The following is a 27,287-nucleotide window of genomic DNA, read 5'->3' on the forward strand; positions in this document are numbered from 1 at the left end:
CTTTTCCTTTAAGGACTTCCAGCTTTGGAAGCTGCCTTGTCATAAACACCCTCCTTCCCTTTGGAAACGGGATCTCTCTGGTTTCAGGTCCCCTTCCTGAACTGAGTCCATCTTTTCTTTTACATGTGAATATTTTATATGTCTTCAGTGAGTGTTAGGGTTTCTCTGGGTATTCTGCAAAGGCCAGAGCTCTTATAAAATTTAAATTCATGTATTAAAAGAGTTAGCCTAGAAAGTCAAAGAGGCTTTTGAGAGAAACAAATTTCCCTTCTTAAACATATCTACTATAAGTGTGGCCAATGGTATGCAGCCACATCATAAAACAAATATGTTATTTTCCAATGGACCGAGAGGATGTTTTGCCACTTCCACCCTCAGCCAAATGAAGTAGAGTGCAACGATTAATTATTTTGGTTAAATCCAATACGTGAAAAATCTGCTTTTCCACAAACTAGGAATAATGTCAATGGCTTGAACTGAGCAAAACCTAACAGACCCTCTAACCAAACAAGAATTGCTTCTGCTACCTCATCCATTTGGAGTCATCCTACTAGACTTCTCAAAGCCCAAACATCTTTGAAGTCTCTTATTTAATTTGCATTTGGAAAGTCAAAATATATTTCACATGTTCTTGTCTATCAGTCCTATTTAGTTGAAATGTGTTGACTGCCTGTGGTAGCATTTTTACTGAGCACATGGAAGCCAGATTTATACAATCTAAATTTAATTGCTGGAATTTTGCTATCGATGAGATCCTGGGCGAGTTCCTTAACCACATGTAGCCTCAGTGCCCTAGTCAGAAAAATGGGAATAATAAAAGATAGAGAAGGCTCTAACTCAGAGAACTGATGGGATGATTAAATGAAATGGTTGTAAAGATGGTTGTAAAGGGAAACGTATGCCATCAATTATTGCTAATCTTATTATTATCTCTATGTACACTATAGTTGCTAGAAGCTAAGGGATATGGACCCAAGGAAAATCAGTTTTCCCCTTCAATGAGCTCACCACTTCATGGGGAGAGGTGAGAGAAAAATGGGTAAGCCAGTGGGGTAGAGCCAGTGCCTGTAGTAAGAGCCATACTGGAGGAACCAGAGCAGACTTTTGAACAACAGAAAAGGAAACCCTTAACTCTCACTGGGAATATCAGGAAAGCCTTCGCTCAGAGGCGACATTGCTCAGGCTTTGAAGGATCAAGTGAGTAGTGTTTTGAGGGAGGGAAATAGGGGGAATAGAGGGAAATTCCAAGAGGAGAGAACTGTGTACAAAAAGACATTGAGTTGGCAAAATACTGTCCCTGGAACGTAGTCAAGACCCAGCCATAATAAATATGCAAGGAATTAAGTGAACTTAATTCACTTAATTAAGGTCTATGAGAGGACCATGAATGAGAGGTCCATTATAGCCTCAAAGCAGTGTGTCGACTTCTCTTGTTTTAGGCGATAATCATTTGGTGGTTTGCAGATTCCCAAAAGCCTCCTGATACGTGTACTGAGCCAATGCTGTCATTCAAAAACAGAACTTGGTGGGGTGGGAGGGGGGGCTCTGAATGGCACTGTGTCATCCCAACAGGAAGAATAACATTTGAATCTAATTGTTTCACCTATGCTCTTATTTTCAAACAACATGCCCTAACACCCCTACAGCAAAGGAACTTTCAGAGGAGTCAGCACACCAGATGCAATGTTTTCTCCCTGATGCGTTAGTTTCAACCTCGGAGCTCAGGAAATTCTTTGAGCGTCTTTCTGTAGCATGCTATGCTCATTCATCAGCCTGAGTCATTTTATCTGATTGGGTCCAATCTCCCCCTCCTTGGCAAGCCTCCTTTTGCTGCTGAATAAATCATCCTGGGATATGTCCAGGAGGAAGATTTTCATAGGAAAGTTCCATCTGCATTCAACCCCTCATTTATTCAGGCTGAGCTCTCAGGCTCCCAAGGAGAAAGAATTGAGAAAATAAAGAGGTGTCTTCCGCTGCCAAGTTTACTAATATGCTCATTAGCACAGATGACTTGGGGCTATGCCTGCAGATCAGGACACAGCTCCCCACACATCCTGGCATAGGGTCTGCAGGAACCAGCCTCCCTCCCCGACCCAGCCCTCTGCCCTATTTGGACTCCCTGCCTCAAGTCAAGATATTGATTACCCACCCTAGAGTTTGAGGAGAGCTGGCCAGGCAGAGTCCAAGGAATTTAGGAAGGGAGAAGCAAGTAGCATTTCTTTCTCGAGGATGTAATGCCTGGGATTATTTCATTAAGGTCTAGATAACTGCAAAACCGAGTTTTGGGGGAAGCGCTTTGCCCTTAAATTCCAGCCCCATGGAATAGTCCAGCTATTCTGGGATACCTTTACTTTGTTAACAAATTAATTCATCTACAAACTGGGTTAAAGATAGAATCGACCTTCTTCCAATTCAAAATTGAGCACTTAATTTTGTTTCCTTTCTTGAGCGGTGTAGTTATAGAGTGCAACTTTAAGGGACTAGGATTAAAGGAGTCTTTTCCAGGGTGTGTATGACATCCCAGAAATCTACTGTTAAGGGAGATCGGGGAAAATGTTGAGTCTTCTTTCTGCTTTTGGGGGGATTCTATGTGCAAGGCAGTTGACCAGTTCTGGGTTTAAACTGAAACTCGTGTGTGTGCAAAAGAAAGACTCAAAAAGGAAATCATGCAATCTCGTGTTTCTGGGACACGGTGGACACAAATAACCCTGGAGATGGTGTGTGCCTCTGAGAAGGGAGATCGGGAAAGATATTCTTGCCCAGGGCAAGCAAAGGGAGGGGAGTTTCTCCTAGGGAAAGCAGGGGAAATCGTCCGCTCAGGGGGTCCTGAGGGAACGGCGAGGCGGTCTTTGGTGCTTTCAAGGGAAGCCATGGGGAGCCGCGAAAGCGCCCAGGGCCTGACGTCATTGGCCATCAGCTGACTGTGCTCAGGGCCCAGGGCTCCACCGGCTGAAGCCGCAGTCCCACCGTGGCTCCGCCACATGCAGCCGGGCTCGGGACTAAGGCGCGCCCGGCGGACCCGGCGCTGGGAGCCCCTGCTCGGCCAGGCGCGGGCGCAGACACCACGTGCCCACCGTGTTGCGCCTGGATCTGCCCCGAGCTCCGCCAAGGGCTTTGTCCGCAACTGCTCGCCGGAGCTCGGCGGGCGGGAAACCGGGCTCGACAGGGCGGCTGGAAATGCCTTCCCCACGCCCTCCGTCCTCGACCCCTACTGTAAGCGGGGAGAAACTTGGCCCTCCGAGGGCCCTCGCATTCGAATGCCTCGCGCTCTCCATCTCTCCGGATTGGTGTAGTAAAGAGACTCCCTCAGGAAGCTGCCGGCCTCTGCAACTGTGGCTTCTTGGGGGTATTTTGCTTTTAGCCCGAAAGTTGGCTTTGCCAAAAGACGCCCCAGTGGGGAGAGCACAAAGGAGACCCTCTATGCCTTCGCGCTGCGCTTTCGGAGTCCGTGGGCAAAGCGGCCTACGAGTCCTGGCTCCGCACCTGCACAGGACCAGAGCCAGTGCCTAAAAAAGAACAGCGGAGGAACCGGCCAGCGCGGCCAGCTGGAGCGCTGCATCTCCGCGCCGGGGGCTGGTCGGGGGCGCCCGCCCCGCCCGCCCCGCCCTCCCTAACCCCATCGTCCTCTCCCACGCAGGTCTAAGCGCGCCGCTGCCTTGAAGACCTGGGGCGTCCTGGCCAGATCTGGGCGCCAGGTCCACGCCACCACCGCCACCCCGCCCCCGCCCCGTTCCGGGGGCGTGGCTTGGCGTGGGGGCGGGTCTAAGTCTCCTCTGGTGTCCAACTGCTCAGACAGGTCTCCAAATTCTTCCCTGTCGCCCGGCGCCCGCAGCGCGCTTCAGAGCGCCAGGGTGGCACGCGGCGCTCCCCTGGATCCGGCGGCGACTCAGGCGACTTCCCCGCGGCCTCGGGCCTCCCTTCTCGCCCAAACCTCACACCATCCGCACCCACCAAGCTACGGTTCTTAGCCTCAGAGATCTGCACCAGTGGCTTCTCCTCGTCCTCGGAGCTGTTGGCTTTGGAGCCCTCCCCACTATTTTCCTGCCCTCGCCTCCTGCTCCTCCCAGCTCCGGGCCAAAGGGATTCCAACGAGCGAAGTGAAGGGGGTGAGAATCTTGTGCTGCGACCCCTTGGAAGCACAGCTGGAAAGGCTGACTTCGTCTTGTAGCCGCGACTGGGACCCTGAGGGCCTCCGCCTTCCCCGAGGGATGCGTCGGGCCCGAACCAGCGCTGCGCTGTCAGTCTTCGCTCAGGAAGTGGAGACAGCCAGAAATGAACGCGGGAGGGAGCCTCAGCACACCCGCACTTCCAAATTAACTGTTTGGTGACTTGTTAGCGCTGAGGCTACCACCTCGCCAATCCTCCCGCTGGGCACCCGCCACCTCACTGTCCCCCACTCCTCCCCCTTCATTACCCCCGCCCCCAGCTCCGCCCCGGCTCCCCATCCCGGCGCAATGGAGTTCTCCGAAGGACTCTGTTCCAGCCAGAGCTGCTAACTTCGCACCTATCTGCGCTGCCGGTCACCCCCGACCAGCCCCCCCTGCAGCCGCCGAGTCGTGGGCGTCCCGAGCCCAGTGCCGCAGCCAGGACCCGCCCGGCGCGCAGCTGAAGCACGGAGCCCAGGCGCCTGGGCGCCTCTTGGAGAGCAAAGGCAACGCCAAGACGCTGAGCCGAGACCCAGCCAGGAAGCCAGAGGCCGGGAAGGGGGCTGCGTGGCTCAGAGCGCCGCGGCTTCTGCGGACAAATAGCCCCCGCTGCCACGCACCCAAGCTGCGCGGGCTGGCGGGAGGGCGACGCGCGAGGACGCAGGGGTCTGCGGCGGTCTCCCAGACGCCCTTTGGCCCGGGGCGCACTATGACCTGACGTGCGGGGACCTCCTGCCCAGGGCGGCTGGGGATAGAAGGGCTCGCCGCCAAGCTCCCACCAGGCCGCCTTTGGGCCTTTCGGGACCCCCTCCCGCCGCGGCCTCCCGCAGGTTCTGCGCCTCCCTCCCAGCGGCCTGGCGCCATGGAGCTCTCCGATGTGCGCTGCCTTAGCGGCAGCGAGGAGCTCTACACCATCCACCCGACGCCCCCGGCCGGCGACGGCGGGAGCGGCTCCCGGCCGCAGCGGCTGCTGTGGCAAACGGCGGTGCGGCACATCACCGAGCAGCGCTTCGTTCACGGGCACCGGGGCAGTGGCGGCGGCCGCGGAAGCTCCAGCAAAGCCTCGGACCCTGTAGGCGGCGGCCCCAACCACCACGCGTCGCAGCTGGCCGGCGACTCTGCGCTGCCCCTCTACGCGCTGGGCCCCGGGGAGAGAGCGCACAGCCCCGGCTGCACCAAAGTCTTCCCGGAACGCAGCGGCAGCGGCGGCGGCGGGGGCGCGGGCGACCTGGGCTTCCTGCACCTCGACTGCGCCCCGAGCAACTCGGATTTCTTCCTCAAGGGGGGCTACAGCTACCGAGGGGTCATTTTCCCCACCCTGCGCAACTCCTTCAAGTCCCGGGATCTGGAGCGCCTCTACCAGCGCTATTTCCTGGGCCAGAGGCGCAAGTCGGAGGTGGTGATGAACGTGCTGGACGTGCTGACCAAACTCACCCTCTTGGTTCTCCACTTGAGCCTGGCCTCGGCCCCCATGGACCCGCTCAAGGGCATCCTGCTGGGCTTCTTCACGGGCATAGAGGTGGTGATCTGCGCCTTGGTGGTGGTCAGGAAGGACACCACCTCTCACACCTACCTGCAGTACAGCGGCGTGGTCACCTGGGTGGCCATGACCACCCAGATCTTAGCAGCAGGTCTGGGCTATGGGCTCCTGGGAGACGGCATTGGCTACGTGCTCTTCACCCTCTTCGCCACCTACAGCATGCTGCCGCTGCCGCTTACCTGGGCCATCCTGGCTGGCCTGGGCACGTCGTTACTGCAGGTGGTCCTCCAAGGGGTCATCCCCAGGCTGGCGGTCATTTCCATCAACCAGGTAACTCCTGCCTGCCTTGCTCGTCCCCTGACTCCCCGGGGTTCTTTAGAAATCGCTTTTCTAAGAGGCAGGTTTGCCTCTCGCCCTTTGAGTCCCCTCCCCCAGCCCGGCACAGTGCCTTGCACCTAGGAGGTCCTGGGTGTTCGTCCTGGGTGCTATTGCTCTAGAGGAACTGGAACTAAATGATCTCTAAAGTTTCTATCATCTCTACCCTTCTACTCTGATGCTGTGAGTAACTCTCTGACATCAGCTAAGAAGTCGTCTTCTTTTTGCCCCTCACACATCCCCCAGGAGCTGCAGTCAGTCTCTGGAGCAGGAGACAGAAGGGAGGGGGAGCACCCCGATTTAGAAGGTGACCCATTCCTTAGCAGCTTTACTCATGAGAGTTACAGCAGGGTGTCCTAAGGGACTCTGGGATTCAGAGTTGGGTTTCTCCGTGGCTTTGCGCCACAAATCCTCAGTTCTCGAAGGAATCAACATTTGTCAAATGCGTACTAATTGCTGGTGCTGGGTACCCTACTTAAGCTATCTTACGCAGTCGTTCAAACAAGCCTGTGACACACGTTTTTTTCCTTTATTGCCTTGGGGATCTAAGGTGCTATCTTCTCTTGCTACAGGATCCAACCCCAATGCTTTGAATAAATCAATCTCAGGACTTTTGGGGCTGGTGGAGAGGGGGAGCAAGCATGTCATTGGCAAAGAATGCAGGTTTTGCTTAATTGAAAAGGGGCATTTTGATGTAGATGGTTTGAAATATTTAGGTGGAACCTGACTCTTTAGGTCGCTTTCTCCTTTCTCCCCCTTTCTTCCTATCTTTCCCCATTAAAAATGGATGTGTTTCTGTGAACAAAGTTCTCTTTGTCTGTGAATGAGGGGTTAGATGATGACTCTACTGTTTAAATTCATTGAAATCAATTGATAATTAATGGTCTGGCACTTTCTTGGCCAAATGTCTGGTAGGTAACAAGAGAGTGAATGGGGGTAACAAGAGAGTTTTATGGGAACTTCTCCATAAAAATGAGGGAAACGTATCAGCTGGAGTGTTTTCAAGTAAAAAGCTGACGAGAGGTGCTTGGACATCAGAGGCTCCTCTTGCAGTCTGGTTTGAATAGATGGTTCTTAGGATAAACAGGTACAACCCCTGTGAAAACTGCTCATGACTTTTAGGGCGCTGGTACCGTCAGAGTGCTTTACCCATCATTGACCTTCTGGACTCCTAGTTGATTTGGGATTCTCTCTCTTCTCGGGTGGCTCTATATCCATTTGCTTAGGTTACTTATCTAGTTGGCTGCTTTTACGGTGCTTTTTGAAGTCTCCCTGGGTAGAGCAAAGAGCATATAAAGTACATGGCTATGATCATCAGGCATGAAATGGGGGGGATGAGAGCCTCTGTAAGTGAGGTCTGACCCGTTGAATTTTTCTTATTAAAAACAATAATGAGGGATTTCCCTGGTGGTGTAGTGGTTAAGAATCCGCCTGCCAATGCAGGGGACACGAGTTCGATCCCTGGTCCGGGAAGATCCCACATGCCGCGGAGCAAATAAGCCCGTGCGCCACAACTACTGAGCCTGTGCTCTAGAGCCCGCGAGCCACAACTATGGAAGCCCACACACCTAGAGCCCGTGCTCCGCAGCAAGAGAAGCCACCGCAATGAGAAGCCCGGGCACGGCAACAAAGAGTAGCCCCTGCTCGCCGCAACTAGAGAAAGCCCGCGTGCAGCAACGAAGACCAATGCAGCCAAAAATAAATAAAATAAATTTCTAAAAGAAAAAAAGGATTAAAAAAAACATAATGTTTTCTCAGAATCATCATGAACCTTTAATACCCACATATGATAAAGTCTCAATTTGGAATTATATAAAATTATATTTTAACTGGGTTTCTGAATCTTGTTTACACGTGGATTTGAACCCGAGTGTCCTCTGAATCTCTCCCTTTCTTCCAATTTCTCTCCTTCTGTTTTGCATTTTCTTTATTATGTACCTAGACATCTGCTGACCTCTCCTTGCCCCTCTTGCTCCTTTTCCTTTTTCCCTTTCTCATCTTTTCTGTCTCCTTCTCCTCCTTCCTTCCCCTTCTCTTCTCTCACTATGAGTCGTTTTCATAATATATCATAGCTATCTGACCATTTGCAGAAAACTCCATTTGTCATAACCCACTGCTTCTCACGCAGTAGCCTTCCTTGGTACACATTACTAAAAGACTTTGTCAAGTAACTTTGGAATAGTATTTAGAATAACATCCTAAGTAGCAAATTATGAATATTTTCAAAGTCCTAAGTATAGAGACACTTTTCTTGCCAAATGAATCCAGAAAGTAAATTTTGGCTCCATATTTGTTTTATGCTCCCCTCAAATACTACCAGATGGGAGAAGATTAAAAATAAACCTCAAATGTCTTCCTACTCCCACCCCATCATAAACAATCCTTTAGCGTGAAAACCAGGGTCCTGGTGTACGTATACCAAGCTCATTCAACTTTCTGTTTGGGTAGGAAGTGTAGATGAACTGCCTTTTCATAAGGTGTCACCTTTTGCCGGACTCTGAAGGAACAAGCAGAGCGCTCTCCTCTGATTTTAGGTGCTGAAAGAACCTTTGTGGCTTTGGCCACAAAAGGTTTTCTTTTGGCGCCCTCTAGAGGTTCAAGTGTCTTTCCTAGACCTTGTAGGTGGATAAAGTAGAGAATTAATCGCTTTAAAAAAAAAAAAAAAGAATCTGTGATTTTTTAAAATCAGTATTGTTTGGTTTTCCCTGTTTGGTGATATACAAGACATACTTAACACTTGCTAATGACCTCGTTTAGAAACTGGAATAAAATCCTAACTCCTTACCATGGCCTACTGGATCCTCTGTAAGTTGGTGCTGCTTCTCTCGCTAATTATGTTTCTGTCTCTTCTACTCCTCAGCCTCCAAATATACTCTCTATTTTCCTGTCTTTCAAATATCCCAAGCTCTTTCCCACTTCTTAGGCTTTGTGACTGCTGCCCAGAACAATTTTTGCCAGGTCTTCACATGACTGACGCATTCTCATTATTCCAGACTCAGTTCAAATGCCACTCCCTAGTACATGACATGTCTTATTTTCTCCAGAACGCATATACCATCTGAAATTATCTGATTGGTTTATATTTATTGTGTTTCTTCCCCCAGCCCCACACCCTCACAAGAATGTAAACACCGTGTAAGAGCAAAGACGTTGTCTATCGTGTTTATCCTTTTATCCTCAGCACCTAGAAAAATGCCAGGCACGTGGTAGGCGCTTAATCACTGAATGAACAAGAGTACTCATTGCATAAGCAATATTATAAAATAGCCAAGTCCCCTGACATTGTGTCGGTGAAAGCTTTCTACACACATACACACACACGTAAATGTGTGTAAAGCAGTCTTTTACACGTAAACGCCTTCGGAGAAATCAAAGCGCAATAATAATTCTTTACATTTGTACAATATTTTACATGTAACCAAGAGCCTTTACATACATGATCCCATCTAGTGATGACAAACTGATGGTATCATCCTTCACTTTTATTTCAGAGAAGAAATGACAGATTCTTAGAAACTTTAAAGGGACATCCCAAAGATGACGAGCCTGATAAGTGGTGAGGTCAGGATTCAAATCCTAGCTCAATGCCAGTCATTCTTCAGAAACCTTTCAGAGGGTATCCTTCTAAAAACATAAGCATTTGAAATGACTCAAGAGCGAGAGGTACCTGTTTCACTCCTCAAGAGAATAATACCCCACATAGCCTACGAATGAACATTTAATGAAAAAGCCAAAGGGCAATCAGAAGGGGAAAGTGATTGAATTGCTGGGAATAGGCTCTCTGTAGCTAGCTCATCGTCTTGCTCAGTGGGATATAAATTTGTCAACTGAAGGCCATAAACACTGGCATATCTTCTTTCTCTACATTAATCTTGATTCCCATTAAGAGGATGGCTCGTGTTTAACTTAACATTTTCAAGAAGCAGGAAGCTAGAATGAGGATACAGTAAACACACCTCGGCAGCTGTTTCACTTCACTGAATATGCCATTTTCAAAAGGAACAAATGAGCCGATGATTGCCTTCTCTAACCCAAGCTTGGGAATCGGCTTCTCCTCTTCCCCTCTGGAAGAAAATTATATCTGTAGCTTGACAGGGTAACAACCAAGCTGCAGGTCTCTGCAGATACCCTATGTGAAGAGAGAATGCCCTGTATTCATTTATCTATCACATACTTTCCACTGTGGATACGAGGTAGAACCTTAAAAGGGCCAGCCAGGAGGTTCCTTGCTATCAGCAAAGAAATGGTTTCTGTTTTGTCCACTCAGTGAACAGTTAGACGAAAGTCGTGAACTTCCCACCCAAAGAGGTTCTCGTCCAGGGCAGATGTGATCCCCGTGTATTTTCTAGGTCTAAGTGGCACTGGAAATACTGAGGAACCCTCAGAAGCTTCAAAGCCCAATTCAAAGTATTCCTTTTCCTTTCCCCCTGAGAAAGTTCAGCTACAGGTAGCACTAGGGCTGTAGGTATTCCTTCCTTGGGGAACCTCACCCGTTTCAAGTTAAATCAGCTTCGTTATGTGATTCAAGCCACAGATAGTAGCGCCTTTGTCCAGATTCTCTCTACGACACAGAATTTTCCACCTCTTAAATTGTTTCTCTTGCCCGTTCAATTTACCCATCTAAAAAGTCATTACAAAATGACATTATGTGTATAATTAAAATATTAATGATAAGGTTGTATTTGGTAGGTTCTCTCACCAGGGAGATACACTCTGAGCTCTGTTGCTGTAGTTAGCATTTGATTCTGTTTTAATTGCTGGTGACAATCATACGAGCTACCTAACTTTTGAAATTCATCTCATTCTCATTCTTCAGCTCATTAGTGATAAGATGATGAAGATCATTTAGTTATTGGAAAACTGAGAGGCAGCAATATTGAGCTACAAAGATTTGCTGCATTATATGCTTCCCTCTTGGGGATTCTGAAATGTCACAGCTAGTGGCTAATTAGCCCTCTGGACCTCTTGGTGAGGCATACAAGCAGAAGTGTCAGAATGGAGGTGATTTCTGCAAGATAGCTCTATGAGCAAAGGCAGCCAGGTATGCAAATCCAGGTGAGTTAGTGCTCAGGGTCAGGCTGTCAGATTTGAATTTCTCAAGCAGCCTTTTCTTCCTTGTCTTACACACATCCAACGAAACAGAAACGACTAGAGCCAGAAGGATGCTAATTAAATCATGATCATTAAACTTGATTAATAACAAGGGATTTCTAGCTTGCCATCTGGCCTTTAAAAAATCCTTTTGGGGGCTTCCCTGGTGGCGCAGTGGTTGAGAGACCGCCTGTCGATGCAGGGGACACGGGTTCGAGCCCCGGTCCGGGAAGATCCCACGTGCCGCGGAGCAACGATTAATAACAAGGGATTTCTAGCTTGCCATTATAAATTTATTTTTAAAAAAATGGGGCTTCCCTGGTGCCGCAGTGGTTGAGAATCCGCCTGTTAATGCAGGGGACACGGGTTCGAGCCCCGGTCCGGGAGGATCCCACGTGCCGCGGAGCGGCTGGGCCCGTGAGCCGTGGCCGCTGAGCCTGCGCGTCCGGAGCCTGTGCTCCGCAACGGGAGAGGCCACAACAGTGAGAGGCCCGCGTACCACAAAAAAAAATTAAAAAAAAAATCCTTTTGGGGAAAATGCATCGTTTATACCAGGTAAGAGAGTGGTGTGTGGTATGAGCAGGTGGGGGTCAGGAGAGAAGAAGGCTTTGCATGTGCTTTAATATGCATTTCTGATCATTTAAATGAAGGGTTGACTTCACAGTAAAGTCAAAGTGAGTATAATGGAATTACCAACACCTCTCTCCCCATGTGTAAAATTTAAACATATGCATGTATTATACGTCCTTTCTCTAAGTCTGCTAACTCGAATCAAATAAAAGGAATCTTATGACTATTTAATGTACAGCAAATGACATGTAATTTAAATCATCTCAGTTTGGTATTTGATATCAAGGTAGATACTTCAGGAAACACAAATGTCCATTAAATGAGTGTAACTGAGGTCCTATTTAACGCACCTCAATAGTTATTATGTGCATTTTTTTAAAACCACAAATACCTCCATTTCTGTACATTTTCCTTTGGCAAATTCATATAGGCTTTAAAAAAAATAATTGCAACATCCCAGCCTGTCTGAGAAAATGACATTCAAAAGCAGATTTGAGTGTCAACATTCCCAAGGGGTTCCTCTGAATGCCCAGAAATGGAAATATTATTCTCTCTTACTTGTGAAAAATACCGAGAGGCTGTCCTTTTTGGTTCTCTTTTCCCTCCTTTCTTTCCTTTCCTTTTTTTTTTTTGTGATGGAGAGTAGGCTTTGCAAAGGATATTTTTAATGACATCTGAAATGACAAACTAAATCCCTTCAGCCCTGATCTGTAGACACCTTTGCCCTGGAGTTGCCAATAGGCTTGGCGTCTGTGTATTCAGAGGGAGTTGTAAAATGACGTGTGGTGTGGCCTTTGCAAGATTGAATAATGAATTTGTTTTTCTTCCTACCCAGTAATGTCACCTGACTGGTTTCAGTGGGTCGGAGAATAATTAGGTTGGAACTGGGAAGACTGGGAGGCCTTTATTTCTGTAGCAGCTGCTGCGGTGTCATGCTAAGTAGGACAAATGCATTAGTCACATTTACACCTTGATGATTGATGGCATTTTAAGAGCGCATCAAAAATAAGTGAAACCAAGCATTAAAAGGAAAGTTAAAAAAAAAAAGTTGATCCCAAATTCAGTGCTGATGGCAACGTATAATCAAAGGACACTACTACAGTCACGCTGATGTGACACTTCACTGTTGTCTAAATATTTCTTAGGATGCTAATTTATTCATTTCACAAGTGTGTCTATTTGAGTTGATGCTACATGTGTTTGTTTTCAGTACATAGGAGACACTTGCAACATTCATCTCAAACCTTTCCTCTCACCAATGAATGGGCACAATATTGATGCTCTGAGGGACCAGGAGGTCTAGAATATGCAGTTGGATGGCATATCAGTTCCCTAGGCATACTGCTTTGTAGCGTGTTCTTTGCTTTCTCTGGAATGCAAGGTACCAAAACCAGAATGTAGGCAAATTTCAGGGATATTTAGGTCTGACCTTCCGTTAGCAAGAGAATCAGTTCTGTAAATAATTTCTCCCCCAGCATTTTCTTGGGGCTGGAGTAGAAGAACGTTAGTCTACCCAGCCAGATAATCTTCCCTGTGCCTTCCCAGGAAACATAATTGGATTTATACACGCAAATTAGATCATGTGAGTTTGTTTATGAAGAACAATTTTAAGAAGTCAGGTCACTTAAGCAGCACTTCGGAAGCCAGCTTTTCTCACTCCAAGATTTTTCAGTCACCTCTGCAGGGTACAGAAGAATGCAGGGTAGATTAATTAACCGTTGAGGTCCCAGACATTCCCAGGGAGTCCTGGCCATCTCCAAAGGGGAATAAAAGCCATTCTACCAGTGAATGCAACTTGTGTGACCACCTTCTCAACCAATGAACTGGGATTATAACTCAATGTGTTGTCAGATAAACCTGCAATTCCTTGTTTCTTTGATATCTCTGCATTGGACTCTGACTGGGCATATTTGTGATTTAGTATTTGAATTTCATTCTTAGCTAGATCACGTCTTTTAATATGTGTAATGCCTTGCACATTCATTAGTCACGGGGGTTTTCTTTCCCTTCCACCCCGCTTCCTGACTTATATGCCTAACTCAGGTGTTATGAATTGCAAAATATCTTTGAAACACAAAATTCTCCTAAATCAGAAAATGATAAAAATGTACATGGTGAAGACGTGAGCTAAGTCTGAAATTAAATCGTATTAATGTTTGGGGGTTTTTTAATGAGTAAAATTTTAAAACTGTCATGTTTATATAAAGAGCATACCAGTATAAAATTTTCACATGAAACAAGAATTATTTTGTTGAGCTGTCTTATAAACTACATCCTTGTCCTGTGTCAGCTGGTTTTCCAGTTGACTGGAGTAAACCATTTCAGAATCTTTTCTCCTTTTTTCTGTGTGATTATGTGCTGAATACACATGATTGCTTATAAAATAGAGACGACTAAGGATTACGGAATGCATAGTCAAAATATATGTATTCCTTTAACTCATAACATGGGACTAAGAAATGCAGCAAAAGAGAACAGGACCAAAAAAAAAAAAGAAAAAGAAAAACCCTGCAAGGCCTAAGGATAGAAGAGATATGGTCGGTGTCCTCAAATATTTGGGGTACTGCCATGACAAAGAGAAACTGTTTATTTTATGTGTCCTCTAAGACAGAATAATGATCAATGGGTGGTCATTATACCATGAGAGATTTGGTTCACCTAAAGCTAAGGCTTTGTAACAGATAGACCTGCCCAGGGAGCTGCTTTTTGAAGTGATGAGCTCCCTGGCATGGGGGTTTTTCAAGGGAAAGCTGTCCAGAAATCTATCAGGGATGGCCTAAAGGAGAATTCCATACAGGGAGGTCTTTTCCTCAAGGTCCTTTGGAAACCACCAGTTGCATCTCTAAGCCATCACAGCCACTTTGCAGGCAGGAAAAAAAAAAAAAAAGAAGAGGACAAAGAACAAAGGGCAAGAAGCCAAGATGCCTAAAGGGCATTTGCCCACTGAGTCGGCGGCCCTTTCAGGACCTCCTCTGGGACCCCTGCCCAGTGATGTCTGCTTCTATTTTGGGGACCAGAATTCTGATCCAAGGCCCCTCCATCAGCAAGAAAGGATGGCAAAAATAGATTTGATTTTACTGCTTCTCAAAAAATCAGGATTGCATTAGGAAGAAGGGGAGAAAGAGGATTGAGTAGGAAAATTATTCAACAAATACTTGTTGACTGACTGTTGGGTTCTGCATTCTGAGACACGGCTGTGTACTACACAGTCAAGGTAGTTGCTGTAATGAGGCTGGTACTTGAATGGATTTGGGGAGGGAGTTTGTGACTCCGATGCAGAGGTAGGAAGGTATGTAGCAGACTCTCAGAACACGTCTGAAACACAGCATTCGGTGAATATTTTACACAAATGCAGGTCTTGGGCTTTTTTTACTACAGACTTCTAAAGCATGAAAAAGCGAAGCTGCAGTGGATTTCTTTTAAGAGTTGCGTGAAAGGAAAGGTCAGACTTTAGAAAACATTGTAAATGGGTGTGGCTCTTCCTAGTGAAGAATGTAAAGGGACCCTGGGGAAGAGTCAGGAGGTCAGTTATTTAAGCATCACCTTATCACAGACTGAAGGCATCCCGAGCCTGATGACCAGAAGACATGGCACAAGAGAGCATCTGCCTCATGTTGAGAAGGTCGGGCTTGTCTGCAGCTCCAGGCTCTCCTAGTTGCTCTGTGTTCACAGTAACCCCAGCTAAAACCTGAGCAGCTGCCTTGGAGCTCCAGGCAGCCCATTCCCACACAAGGTGGGCAGACAAAGAGCTTAAGCAAGGCTCAATTCCCTCTCCTTGGTACATTGCTACACTCTGCATTTTCAACTATCAGAGCAACGTCATAACATGTCATGTGTCTACCAGGCTGTGAGCCCCTTGAGGTCAAGGATTGTGCCCTCCTCATCGTTGTGTTCTTAGCGCCTAGCATAGTACCCGGCACATGGGCAGTTCTAACTATCCTACTTATAAATGAATGGAATGACTGAATATTACACGGCCCCCTCCTCCCCCTCCACCCCGCCAACACGCATGGTCAAACAGTCAGTGAAAAGCCAGTGAGAGAAAAGAAATCAGTTTCTCTGGTCAATACAGGCAAAAGCACACCAAATGTCATCCCAGGAAGGGCTTTGAGCAGAAAGCCCCAAGCTGAGTGTTTGCTGGACCTGTGTTAAGGAAGTTATAGTAGATAACATGAAGAAAAATTCAAATCATTATCCAGATCATTTCAGTCAAAAAAGATAAAAAAGGAAAGAGCAAGTGAAAAAGTCATGGACCTAAATTATCCATACTTATTTGTCCATTCCTGAAAATTTTAAGTGGTCCGGTCCATCCGTGCAAAATAGAGTCCAAGTATTAAGGAGGGTCTCAGCCCCTCGTTGGCTTCCTTCTTGGTTCTTTAGCACCCTGGCTCTGAATCCCAGCACCGGCACCTCACTCAGGCGGTCTTTGCTTTGTGGTATACTACCCCGAATCATTTCTTTGGCCTGACCTCTCAGTGGTACCCCCTTCTGGTCACCTGTGGGTGTTCACCCTCTGGCCTCATACAGGGGCAGTTGTGGGCAAGAGGTGCTCCCACCTTCCTACCTGCCTCCGGCACTCCTTGCCAGCCAAGCTGGTCTGCCTCACTCCTAAGAGGAGAACCGGTCGCCCTTGCTGAGCATAGTAACTGGACAATTGCTTAGTCTGCCACTTCCCACAGCTTAAAACCGACCACCTAAAGACCAGTTTGTACCCTAACTGGACCAGTTTATCTGTAGGCTGCCCAAAGGCAAAAATAAAGCCTGATTTTCCATATTGGAACCCAGTGCAAGTAACAGAAACAGTCTTCATGAAGTCCAAAAAGGTTATGAGTAAGTCGCCTGTTTTCAGGTCTGTGACGCCTTATCCCCCTTAGTTCACTTTTCTGCTGCCAATTAGTTCAAGAAACAAAATCAAAATCAATCAGAGCTGATTATTTTCTTCTAGGTTCAGCATCAAACGTCCCCCATTACTTAAGTGAGTCTGGCTAGCCTACTGGTGATGGTCAGCTCATGGGACCAGAGAGTCAGTGCCCAACGAACAGAGGGCCCGCTTCCCTATTCATGAGAGAGTTATAGCCTTTGTCTCTCACCAAGTGAATGATGACATCACGTGCAGCTCTTGGGGCCCTGCCCAAGCCATTTCAGCCAGAGAGGAACTGTGAACTGTTCCAATGGACAGTGAGAGATATTTTTGAAACTATGTAAGTACATTTCCTTAAAAACATAGAAACCACAAACTGTCATCATATTTTTGCCATGAATTTTTCCCAGTGACGTTGGCCAAATGGCTTTGGCTTCTTCAGGCACAAGTATCTTGATACCTAAAAGGGTTTTGTGAGTAGGGGGAAACTGCAGAATTATGAAGTTTTTCCTAGTACCCAGACCTAGTTAGATATTCCTTCTTCTTTGACCGCGTTACCCCTACCTGCTTATCCATCCTGCCACAGGCCGTACTGCTGTTTCTCTCCGTGTCTCTCTCTCTCTCACCAGCCGGGCTGTGAGTTTCACAAAGGCAGGGGTTGTACCCTGAGGCACGGGTGTGTCTCTACCACTGAGTCTAGTGCTGGTTACACACACTCTTCCTTCTCAAGTGCTTTCAGGGCTTGCCCTTCAACTCACCTCTTAAACGTTGAGGCTTCTTAAATTCCCATCCCGTCTGTCTCCCCATCACCCCGGCAGTCACGTCCTCCTTCAGTTGACGACCGTGCAGCTATGTCCTACATCTGTATCTCCAACCCTGTTCTGTCTGCTACGCCGAAGACCAGGGTATTTCGTGACCTGCTGGACACCTCCAGGCAGCTCAGTCTCAGCAAGTCAAAAATCAACTCCCAGTCTCCCAGCATCTATGTGAAATGCTGATGGTTTCATCTCCCATCGCTGGGATCTGTCCAGATCTCTCCATCCTACTCATTTCATTCCAGTGCCGCACGCCCTCCCCAACGATTTCTCAATTCGTTCATCCCTCGTGCTCCTCCAAGCCGTCCCCACCCCGCAAGGGCGAGCTTCTCTCAAATGCTAGTATTCTCACCACCTCACACCACTGGGTAAGTTCCATCACCAGTTTTCCTGGGTACCTCATGCTGGCTTATGCCTGAATGTTTTTCTGGAACAATTCTTCTGGCTCCTTCCTTCCTTGTCTACCAGCTCAGGTGTCACCAGCTCCAGGAAACCTCCCCTGTGTCCCTTCCTCAAGACACATGCCAGCTTAGGAACAAGTGGCCTGTGTGTAATTGTCTGTTTGAGAATCTGAACTCAGATTAGGTGTTTAATGGAGGAGGGGCAGGCAGATGTTACCAAATTTGACAAAAAGACAAGCAGTTCTTCGAGCAAGATGTTTTCAGTGGGAGAGTGTCGGTGTTGAGTATTGCCCTGCTCCAGACCCACACGTCTCACGGGAAGAGCGTCAGTGTGTGGAGATCACAGTGCAGGATGTGGATTCAGACCACCTGGGCTAGATCTGCCGTTTATTAATTTCAGGATACCCTCAAGGGCCTTAATCTTTCTGTACCTCACTTTCTTTAGCTGTAAAATGGGAACAATAATAGCCGGAAGATCATTGAAGAGATGAAATAATATGCACAATAGTATTTATTTAGTTCCGGACCTGGTACAAAGAATCACACAACACCTTTTATGTTTTATTATAACTTAATTTTCAAAACAGTCACCCTTTTTCCTGGAGTCCTCTGCCCTGAGTGGCCCTTTCCTGGGCTTCACTTGGCTAAACCCATGTGTTTTTGAGACCAATGCTCACAAATTTTATGTGCTTTGGGATCACCTGGAGGTCTTGGTAAAATCTTTGGATGTAGGGGGAACCCAAGATTCTGCATTTCGAACAAGTGCCCGGGTGCTGGATGCTGCCAGCGTGCAAATGATAATTCGAGGAGAAAGGAATTCAGCACAGACCCCACCTTCTCTGCTGTGGGTTTTCTGATGCTTTCCCAGGTGGGTTTAAGTCCCTTGGCTTGCCTCATGGCCTTTACATCTCTCCATTATTCATAAACTTATTCTTTCATTCAGTCCTTCATGCATAAATATTTATGGAGTACCACTGCATGCTGGGTGCAAACAGTAAGGATACTGTGGTGAGGAAAAGAATCCGGAATCCTACTATTAAAGGGATTATAATCTAGAGTGAGAGACACCCATCAATCAAATAGTGACCTAAACACGTGAAAAATTTCAAACTGAGTTAAGTGCTTTTAAGTCAGGTGACCTGGTTTAGTGCCAGGCAGCGACCAGTTTGAGGCTAGTAAGGCACCCAGGGTGCAAAGCATAAGAGGCGCACTCACTCTCAGGTGCCGACCCTGCACTGGTACGACCCTGACAGGAAGTGCTTTCTTAAACTGTATACCCTAGGAACCCAGCTGGCCTTACCCTTGTCCTGGTCCTGGTTTCTATTTAAAAGAAAAAAACCTGACTTGAACTGAGAGGAGGAAAGTATCTTAATTAAGACCTGGAGGAGGAATAGGGGTTGGTAGGTGAGACTGGCATTACAGTTTCCTTATTTCTTTCTATTAGTAAACCATATACACTTTGAGGACAGGCGCTGTCCTTTTGTCTGTCCCTGGAATGGACATTGGCACATCATGGGAAAAGCTTGTAGCAGAGGCTTCTTGAGTCAGTGCTTGGAGAATCATCTTAGCATCAGTATTTCTGCTTCCCTTTTTCTAGCTGCGGATGCTAAGCTCAGAGTATTACATTATTTCCCTGTGGTCAGTCAGCTAATAAAGGATTTTAACCACATCTGTCTCATTTCAAAGCTGCCCCTCGATTTGATGGTTTTTTAAGGCCATTTTTATCTCAATTAACTCTGCTAGTTTCAGAGGCAATGAGTTAAAAGTAATAAAGGGAAAGAAAAATGAAATTTGTATTCCAAATCGTAGCAATGCGTATAACGATGTTACCTTTCTATGGAGCCAGGGGGCTGGTACATTGTATTGAAAGTAGCACCGAATAGTCATCAAAAGATTGACCTTGCACTTTACATCCAAGACAGTGCAACTTTGTACAGAGCACTCCACCTGTCTTGGCCTTGAAATGAATTCCTCACAGCTCTAAAATTCTATCACTAGGAAATGACTTTTGAGATGGCTCAAGCTCTACGGTTCGTCATTCCTGTGAGTTACAGTGAATGTGTATGTGAAGATTTGTATGCTTTCCTGGTTTATTTCGCTCCCAAGATCAGATAATGACAACCCATATAGAAAACATAGCTGGCTGAGGTCTGTAACCTCTGAGAAGGAAGAGAAATATGAGTAAGGATATAGCAAATGCTGAGAGAATTACTTATTAGATGGTATTTAATATTTAATTTCTCCTAGCGGTTTAGTTACATTGACTCCGTGAGTTGTAAAATTGTATGTGATTTTAGTCATTCAGTTTGTTTCCAAGGGAATGGTAACTGAGATATTTAATTGACAGACAATTGTTTCCTTTGAATATTTAATTAGTGATTTTATGGAGCTTGTCAGAATTGCCTGTCTAGCTTTTACAACATGCGCATGTCAGCTGTGAGCAACAAGCCATTTTATGTCAGTGTTACCCAGGGGTGATGGAGCTGGGCATCTGAGCAGCCTGAATACCTACAACTTGGAGTCTGGCTTCTGTGGTTTCCTGTTCTTTGTCTGCAGACCCCAGGAAACAGACCCCAGGACCTCGAGGAACTCACTTCATCCTGCTGTATGTTAGTCACATCATCTGTAACAAGATGAGGATGTAAGATACCTGCTGTCAAAACTTCACAGTTTATAGATATGAAAGGACTTGATGAATATGAACGAGTGTTGAGCCGATAAACAGGAGTAACCAAGCTCTGGATAGCAGCAGCATCAGTAGTAGTAGTAGTAGTAATAGTAGTAGTATTTCTGTAACACAGATGGGTTGGTCACACATTGATGTGGTTGGTTACACATTGCCAGGCTGCCTAGCTCTGAGATGGGGCTGGAACTGGCCAAACACAGGACAGCAGTCCACAGGCTGAGTGCCTGATTGCTTATATGTGGAATCTTTAAAAAAAAATGATACAGGGGCTTCCCTGGAGGTCCAGTGGTTAAGATTCCAGCTTCCACCGCAGGGGACATGGATTCAATCCCTGGTCGGGGAACTAAGATCCCACATGTCTCTGAGGTGCGGCCAAAAAGAAAAAAAAAAAAAAAAAAAAAAGCAAAATAAAATGATACAAATGAACTTATTTACAAAACAGAAACAGACTCACAGACTTAGAGAACAAATTTATGGTGACCAAAGGGGAAAGGTGGGGGGAGAGGAATAAATTGGGAGTTTGGGATTGACATATACACACTACTATATTTAATCAACAAGGACCTACTGTATAGCACAGGGAACTCTGCTCAATATTCTGTAATAACATATTGGGGAAAAGAATCTGAAAAAGAATAGATATGTGTATATGTATAACTGAATCACTTTGCTGTACACCTGAAACTAACATAACATTGTAAATCAACTATAGTCCAATATAAAATGAAAATTAAAACAAAATCAGTGGGTGAAATGGCAATTCTGCCCTGGCCATTTCCAGCAGTAACAGTCATTTCCCACTAGAAGCAAAAACTGCACCTCCGGATGAGAGGCTGTCCACTCAATTTCAAGCCACACATTTTACTGAAGTGTTTCTTTCATGTACAGAAATATCAGTCCTCAGGAATCGCCCCTTTGCCATGGACTTAGAACATTCTTGCAAGGAAGCAAAACCATTTTTTCACTTAAATGCTGTTAGGTCTCCACACAGATTACCACACTGAAGTTTGTCCTCATGAAAAGTTCTTCCTAATTTTGTGGAAGGTGGAAACAAATTTTCACTTGATATCCTGCCCCAGATACCTTGGTTTGAGGTAAGTTGGGTGTAAAAAAGGCTGAAAAGATCATTTTTAAATCTAAACGTTTTTTTCAAACTAGACTAAGCTCTCAAATATAAAACTAATGAAAATGACACTGCAGGGTGGTAAGAGTGGAGGGAGACCCCCTCTGCCTCTCTGTGCTGCATTACCATTCATCCTCTCTTACTGCTTTGCCATTCTTCTGCCCGACCCACCGAGGCACCCCCAAGGTTCCACTGAACACTGTTTGAGAACCACTTCTTTAAAAGACCCACCCACCCCCTTCCAGACACTTGAGGAGGAATTTTATTGGGCTTGCTTTGCTACCACCTATTCCCTGTTGTCTTACTGGTTTACAATCTTCTAACAGCAGTGTAGACACCTGATAGCACCTAGGCTCTGGGATCAGTCAGTGGAACAATTTCTAATTTCCAGGATGCTCCATGTACAACACTTTCTTTGTACTGAAGTGCTTTCTTCAAATACTCCAAAATGCTGTCCTTTCCCTATCATGGACAGTAAAATTCGTGTGACAACCTGATTCTCCAGTAAGCTATAAGGTCCCTAAGAGCAGAGACTATGTCCTATATATGTTGAATAAATGAACAAATAAACCATAAAAAATAAATAAATACAAGACCCCCTCCCAAATCTTTGGGCTTTGAGACCTTAACTTGGATGTTCCAAAGGGAGAACCAGATAGAAGAGCTGATCACACTCACATACGGCAACGCCTCGCTGGTGTGTGGTTCACATACATCCTGTCCACTCTCAATGAGGTATCTGTGCAGTAGAATTGCAGCCCTCATTTCAAAATGAAGAAATTGAAGATCAGAGATGAATTTGGCTGCAGTCTTTCCGATTGGGTATAGCCAAGTGAGGATTTAAACTCAAGTCTGTTTGCTACCAAACATACATGAGTTCCTGCTGCCTCCCCCACCATGCCCCTGCACGTGCCAGACCGACATTTAAAAATGAAGAAGAAATTGAAGATCAGAGATGAATTTGGCTGCAGTCTTTCCGATTGGGTGTAGCCAAGTGAGGATTTAAACTCAAGTCTGTTTGCTACCAAACATACATGAGTTCCTGCTGCCTCCCCCACCATGCCCCTGCACGTGCCAGACCGACATTTAAGTAAATGTATATTCACATTTAATAATGCATGTGCCTTTCATTTATCAACTGCCTACAATGTGCTGAACTTGAGGAAGGCAAAGTCAAATAAATATTTCCTGCCCTCAGGCATTTATATTACCAGAGGCAAGAAAGAAAATTTATCCATCGATGCCTGGGCCGCCTCCTATCAAGGCTCTACAGAGAGCTGCAGTGGGTTTCATGCCGTGATGCTCTAAAGAGCTGAGAAACAGTCTGCTCCTTTACCTGGCTTTCTGTCTGTGCAGCCTATGCTCAAAGTAGAATTAACATTTAGAGAAGAAACCGAGACTGAGAAAAGTCTAAAGTTCTGATGACTTCCTGGTTCCCCAGCCTTCTTCAAAACCAGATTAATGGATACACCAGAAGGAAAAGGGGAAAGAATCATTACATAATTTATTAAAATATGCACACCAAGCCCTTATATTTTAACCCACATAACTACTAGCAAAAATAAATCTCTTTCTTTCCTGCCTATGTTCTTGAGAGTAATCTAGACCTAGTTGCCCACAGGTGAGGACATGCCTGTTTACCTGGGGCAAGTTTCTGCGCACAGACTGTGCTTCAGACACTGCTGGGTGGCTGCCGACATGCACTGTTCTTTCTTTCTTGCATATAGAACAGCCTTGGGGAGGTAATGTGACCAGACGCGCGTGTGTGTGTGTGTGTGGTTATATATATATATATTCACGTGTGTGTGAGTCTGTGTGTGTGTGTGCCTGTGTGCCTTCTTTGTAACTTGGGGTAGCCAGTAAGGTATAAGTGGTACTCATCACTGGAAGGTTTTAGAAAGCTTTGAAAAGATGCCTGATTCTTCTGGGAAGTCTGCTTTTTTTACACCCACCCCACTTTAGTCATCTTTCTGCCTGATAAGCAGATGTAATGGCACCTCCACCAGCCACCCCGGGCCATGAAAAGACCTTGAGGATGGAAGCCACACAGTGGGATGGTGGATCACAAAGAAATAATTCTAATAAGAAGGAAGGAAGGAAAGAAAACGATAATTATGTGAGGTGATGGATATGTAAATTAGCTTGATTGTGGTAATCATTTCACAACGCATATGTATATCAAAATATCAAGTTGGAAATCTTAATTTTATGCAATTTTTATTTGTCAGTTATACCTCAGTAAAGCTGAAAAAAAACTTAAAAAAAGAAATAAGAATTTTAGGACACTGATAATACTATTGAGGTCACCGTACCAGCCCTGGACGGCTCATCCCTAGAAATTTTTTATAACACAAAATAGACTCCAAATTTGTTTAATCCACTATTGTTTTACTTCTTCATTACCAACATCCAAATGAAAGTTCTAATCAATACTGGCCGCAAAATATATTCATGGTGTATTGACCAATAAATAAACATTGACTACTTCTTGAGATAACATTACAACTCTTCTCTTGATGACCTGATCATCTAAGACAAACAGAGCCGTTTTCATTTTGTGATTTTTTTTTTTTTTTTTGCTCCATACTTGATGTTTGGGGAACATAAAGAAAGACCCAGATCAGATGTTGTGTCATCTGATATATTATTTATAGCCCTAGAATAAATGCCAGGCAATAATTATGGCTGGAGAAGACTTGTAGGACTATGTCCCAAGGGAAGAAACTGATGCCTTCCTATTTATAACTCTTTGAAATTGCACTGGGCTTTGTGAGATTAAAAGGCATCCCTGGAGGTGTTTAGCAGAAGCCAGATGCCCATCGCCAGGGATTTGGGGCAAAAGGCAAAGGGGTGAAGTAAATGATTTTTAAGATCCCTTCTAATTCGAAGCTTATGACTCTGTGACTCTTGGTGTTATAAATAATTGGTTACATGTAGAATAATTGGACTCTAAAAAGAAGTCCAAAAAACCTCCTAAATCTCATAGAGGAAGGGGGGACATTTACATCCTGCAGTTCCCCTAACTTTGTCCTCTTCCCAGATCTTGATCTCAGTGAATCCAGGGTTCTCTGGTCCATCCTTGCAGTTGCCCAAACCAGAAAGCCCAAGGCATGCCTGTCACTTCTCTATCTCTCAGTCCCCATGGCCAATCTATTGCAAGTTCCTGACAAGTTTCCCTCCTGAATATGCTCACATCCATCCACTTTATCTCCGCCCCTTTCACTTCAGTGCAGGAGACCCTGTTCCTCATCTGAATCACAGTCGCCTCCCTACACCCAATTTAGATCCTTTCCGATCTACTGTCCACAGCGTCACCAGGGTGGAGTTTTTCTTATGGGGATGATTGCTTAGAATCCTTCAGTAAATGTCAGTAGCTTCCCATTGCTCTTAAGGCAAAGGCAGAACTCCCTCTTGAGACCCACGTTTTAGATCTGGCCTCTGTCTTCCTCGGGTAATTCCATTCTTCATCTCATTCTCACTCCTGAAGTCACGATGACTTTGGTTCAGTTCCTTGAAAGACCCATGTCTCTTTTTGCCTCTGAGCTGTCTGAGTTTCTGTTCCTCCTTTTCCTGAGAAGCTCTTCCCTCATTCTCCGCACAAGGAGCCTTTATCAGGGAGGCTTCCTCTGCCATTTCTTAGGTCACAACTTAATCACATTTTACATGCCTCCATACTTTTCTTAGATAACACATACCACTGTGTGCGCGCGCGCGCGCGTGTGTGTGTGTGTGTGTGTGTGTGTGTGAGAGAGAGAGAGAGAGTATTTGTTCCATGTCTGTTTTTCCACCAGAGAGTAGATATGATGTAATAGGGAATGGCTAAGATTTGCTTGCATACCTGAATACTCTCAGCCTCCCATGTTTGATAAATATTTATATAAGAATGAATAAATGAATGGGAATACCCAGGGCTGATGTTCAGGGCCAGATGGTAGTTCTGGCTTCTCTAGAGGATGTATTACAATAGATTTTAAGGTCCAAGGAGGTGAAATAATTGTGGGTTAGACCAGGGTTCAGATTAGTGCTTCTAGTGGGCTTCTGGTCTCTTTCTTTCTGGTTCAAGTCCTGGGTAAGGCTAAAAATTGCAGATAAAATATTTTTGGTACCAGGAGATGAATAGGAATCATACCAAGGGAAGAGGACCTAATGAATTTGCCAAATTGTAACTGCAGTGATCCTACACAAAATCATCATGCAAGGGTGATGCTTTTCTTTTAAAAGTCCATGTTCTGGTAAAAAAATACTCATGGCCTCCACAGTCTTTAAATAGATAGTATCATTAAAGAGGCAAACACCAATTTCATTAAACATAATTATTCTTATCTTATTGCTTATTTCTTATGATGGATCTCAGTAATGTTGAGTTATCAAATAAACATATAAGATCTGTTGACCTCATGAAGAGGAAGTTGACACAAATACTGGATTGGATGGCTAATTAGCTAGCTAGCTAGATAGATAAATAGGTAGGTAGATGAAAGGAAAACGTACATACTACTGGGGTTGATTTTTGAGTAATACAGGCATTTATTTGTCCTCCCAATTTTGGGAATGAGTCTGGGAAGAGTAATGAACATTATAAGAAAGTAGGATATAGATTACTACACTTAATCTATACATTTTCCACTGAATATTTATACCAATTCTGGAATACCCCAGTGACAGAGAACTCACTCCATCCCAAGAAGCTCTTTGCATTGTATGACAACCTACTTGTAGAAAATACTGTTTGTTGTTGACATGGTATAGGCAGCTGCCATATTTTTTGTGTTGCAAAGAGCCAGGACCACCTAAGATATCTCAGATCATTATTTTCATTAATCCCAACATTACCTTTATCTCCATCACCACCATCATCGTTCCTTTTCTCCTCCCTTTTCATCATCTCCACAAGAGTCCCTGACATTTCTGTCATATTCTGAGCCAGAAGAAATTGTCATTAATTCTGACTGGGGACACAGGAAAACTTCACCGTGGTGGCAGGTGAACTGGGAATTCAAGGGTAAGATTTAGAGATACCAACAAAATGGCATGGTTATAAGGCGAGACCTCCACTGCTGGAAGATGAGATGCCCCTATCCACGTCCTCCGCTACATTCTAGTTTTCAGGAAATGTACACTTCGGTATTTCCTCTCAAACAGAAGAAGGTGTTTTGGCAAAATGAGTGAGAAGAGATGCTCTGGAGCTAGAGTGCTTGGGTTTCAATCCTGACACCACCACTCATCAGCTTGTGACCTGGCAAATTATTTAACCTCTTTAAGCCTCAGTTCCCTCATCTGTAAAATGGGGATAGTTATAGTATGTATCTTATAAGGGAGGTGTGCGCATTAACAGAGGTGACGTGGGTAAAGTCTTGGGACAGTGCTCAGGCCATATGTGCTACCTGTTATTACGCGGTTTGCAGTGAAAGCCTAGTGAGGGCAGAGACCTTGATTCTTAATTCACCATCATATCTCCAGCCTCTAGAACAGTGCCTCGCACATAACTGACGCTCTGTAAGTAATTATTGAATGAATGAACAGAGCAGCTGGGGAGAGTGACATGGCCAAAATGAAACAGTTGGCAAAAGGCTCAGGCCAAAGCACTAGCGAATCGCCTGGTTAATGAAAATGCATGCCTCTGATATTTTTAACTGTTATTTCCAAACCATTTGATGGAAGGCTGAAAGAATATATTTAATACAAACATCACTTCTCCAAGATGGTGTGTTTTACCAAAAGGAAAAAAAAGAAGAACTGC

The 27,287-nt window shown here is 45.5% G+C and overlaps 1 protein-coding gene across 1 annotated transcript in view; it reads left to right on the forward strand.

The window, feature by feature from the left end:
- Nucleotides 1–5,007: 5,007 nt before the first annotated feature.
- ADCY8 (adenylate cyclase 8) overlaps nt 5,008–27,287 on the forward strand; it is a 223,685-nt gene continuing 201,405 nt past the window's right edge. The window contains exon 1 of the mRNA XM_007101973.2: nt 5,008–5,955. Coding sequence (XP_007102035.2) covers nt 5,008–5,955 — 948 coding nt within the window. The remainder of the gene's footprint in view (nt 5,956–27,287) is intronic.

Source organism: Physeter macrocephalus, chromosome 15, assembly GCF_002837175.3.
Source record: "Physeter macrocephalus isolate SW-GA chromosome 15, ASM283717v5, whole genome shotgun sequence".
Lineage (NCBI taxonomy): Eukaryota > Metazoa > Chordata > Mammalia > Artiodactyla > Physeteridae > Physeter > Physeter macrocephalus.